General features: G+C 33.7%; 1 protein-coding gene across 1 annotated transcript; it reads left to right on the top strand.

Moving 5' to 3' along the window:
• Window positions 1-822: 822 nt before the first annotated feature.
• EV154DRAFT_482860 (uncharacterized protein) lies at window positions 823-1,474 on the top strand (the record flags this gene model as incomplete). Its single annotated transcript, XM_051598527.1, has 3 exons — window positions 823-924; window positions 1,001-1,150; window positions 1,259-1,474. The coding sequence occupies 3 exons, from the start codon at window positions 823-825 to the stop codon at window positions 1,472-1,474; spliced, it is 468 nt and encodes a 155-aa protein (XP_051456161.1).
• Window positions 1,475-2,067: the final 593 nt, after the last annotated feature.

The raw sequence follows: 2,067 nt of genomic DNA, 5'->3' as shown, positions 1-2,067 counted from the left end.
GTAAGAAGAAAACTACTAACTGCTAACTATTATACCGTTAAATTTGTTTAACTTACTATATCTAAACTTTTAGAGAAAACCACTCATTGTTAAGTGGTATTATGATCTTCTCCCTTTACTTGGCTCGGATCCACTTGTAACTGGTGAAGGAATGCAGTCGAATGGGAATATCGTCAGTGGGACTCCTGATTTAAGTGCGTATGATGAACAGCCTGATCATGAAGACGATGTTCATTCAAACAAACATGGATGGATGTTGATGATGTCAACTTGGATGATGATGATGATGATGATGATGATGATGATGATGTTTTGCCCCTCTCTTCCACTAGACCACCTTCGCCTAGACAAAGTAGAGGAAAAAAGAGGAATCTCAATGAGTGCATTACCGACTTCTTTTGAGAGACAAAGAAAAGCATCTAAGAAGTATGAAGATCGCGAGGACGAGCTATTGGAGTTTCAAAGAGAAAAGAGGGATGACGAGAGAGTAGCAATGATATTCGAGAGACAAAAGCAATGGCTGCTTTGAATAAAGAACTTCGAAACGAAGAAAAGGTTCTGAAGGATATGAAACCATAAAGACGTTTATGAAAGACCTTGCAGATTAACATTTAGTAAGTTGTTCTTAACCTCCCTGCTTGCAAAATCACCTTTTATAGAGTTTTGTACTTCCGAAGAAAGTACAAGTCCTTTTTTAAGCTTTGTATACCTTCCATCTATGTCGAGTAAAATTTAAAGAAAAATAAAAGTTGGAGTAAAGCCCCAGTTTTTACAGGATTCACCTGTAACTAAAACTACGGCCTGTTCAGAACATGATACGCAATGACACTTAATATTATCTTAATCCCAGGGGGTCAAAATTTACTCGCCGTATATGGTCATCTGTCTACCTTCTATATACGGCGACCAAATTTCAATGTTTTGGTATATATCAACAGTTTTTGACTTACATACTTTGGGATTTTTACCAGGTCTTATTGATGCTTTCTTAAAGACATAGGCAAAGTTTCAGCTCAATACAAAGATCAAAAATGAGTTCGTTAACTCGACATATATGGAAATATTTTGTGTACCCATTTATATCACACAGCAAGGAAGAACAAGTATACGAAATGTTTCTAACATTTCTGGAAAGTTAATATCTTCAATCGTAATACAACAACAAAAAATGTCCTGCATTATGAAATTCAGAAATTCAGAAATAAAAAAGGAAGATAATTTATTGTACACGCCTTGTAACAATGGTTTTTAAATACAGTATTATTCTATTATGTTAATCTTTAACCTGGTCCATGTCTGGCTTTTTTTTTATGCCATTGATGCTTTTACAGTGGATTCAAGTTTTGTAAAAAAAAAAAATTTGTACAAACTTCAACACGTTTTCAGCGAGTTAAACCATTTCTACCCTGTCCACGAGGAACAAATAACAGGAATCGTCAACTACAAAGCTCTAGTTATAGCAAAATTTGATTAGTAAATATCTTCTATTCAATCAAGCTTTTGAATTTTTATAAACGCATATTCTTGTTTCAGTTTGTTTTTTAACATATAAAATTATCACAGCCGCGGACTCGGTAGCGGAAACCCGCAACATGTTGCGTAATTCCACGACATGTTGCGGAAAGACGCAACATGGTGGATAAAACACGCAACCATCGGCATATAATTTTTTATTTATATTTATTTTTATTTTTCCTTCCTTTCCTCTTTTTAAATTTTTTTCTTTTACAAGCACTGTCATTAGATCAATTGTTGAAAAGAATTTAATTATAATAAAACTAGTCTACGCATTACAGAGAAAGATACGACCAACTTACAAATCAGCTAAAGAACCAGCAGGATAATGGTTAACCTTATGAGTATAGTTAATTTAAGGAAAACAAGCTTTATAAGAAGAATATAACTCTTCTTTGACCAATAAAGAGCAAATCCGTAGAAAAATGGATGATGTGCTTCTACAAAAAAGTGTTACAATCAGCTACTGTAGAAGATGTTTTAGCGTGATTCGCACTTTAAATAATTTGCTATAGATTAATAAATTTGTTCATTTAGTTTTCTCCCTTTCTT

This window comes from Mucor mucedo (genome assembly GCF_025094135.1).
Source record: "Mucor mucedo strain NRRL 3635 chromosome Unknown EV154scaffold_65, whole genome shotgun sequence".
NCBI classification, from domain to species: domain Eukaryota; kingdom Fungi; phylum Mucoromycota; class Mucoromycetes; order Mucorales; family Mucoraceae; genus Mucor; species Mucor mucedo.
This window is presented reverse-complemented; position numbering and strand designations above follow the sequence as displayed.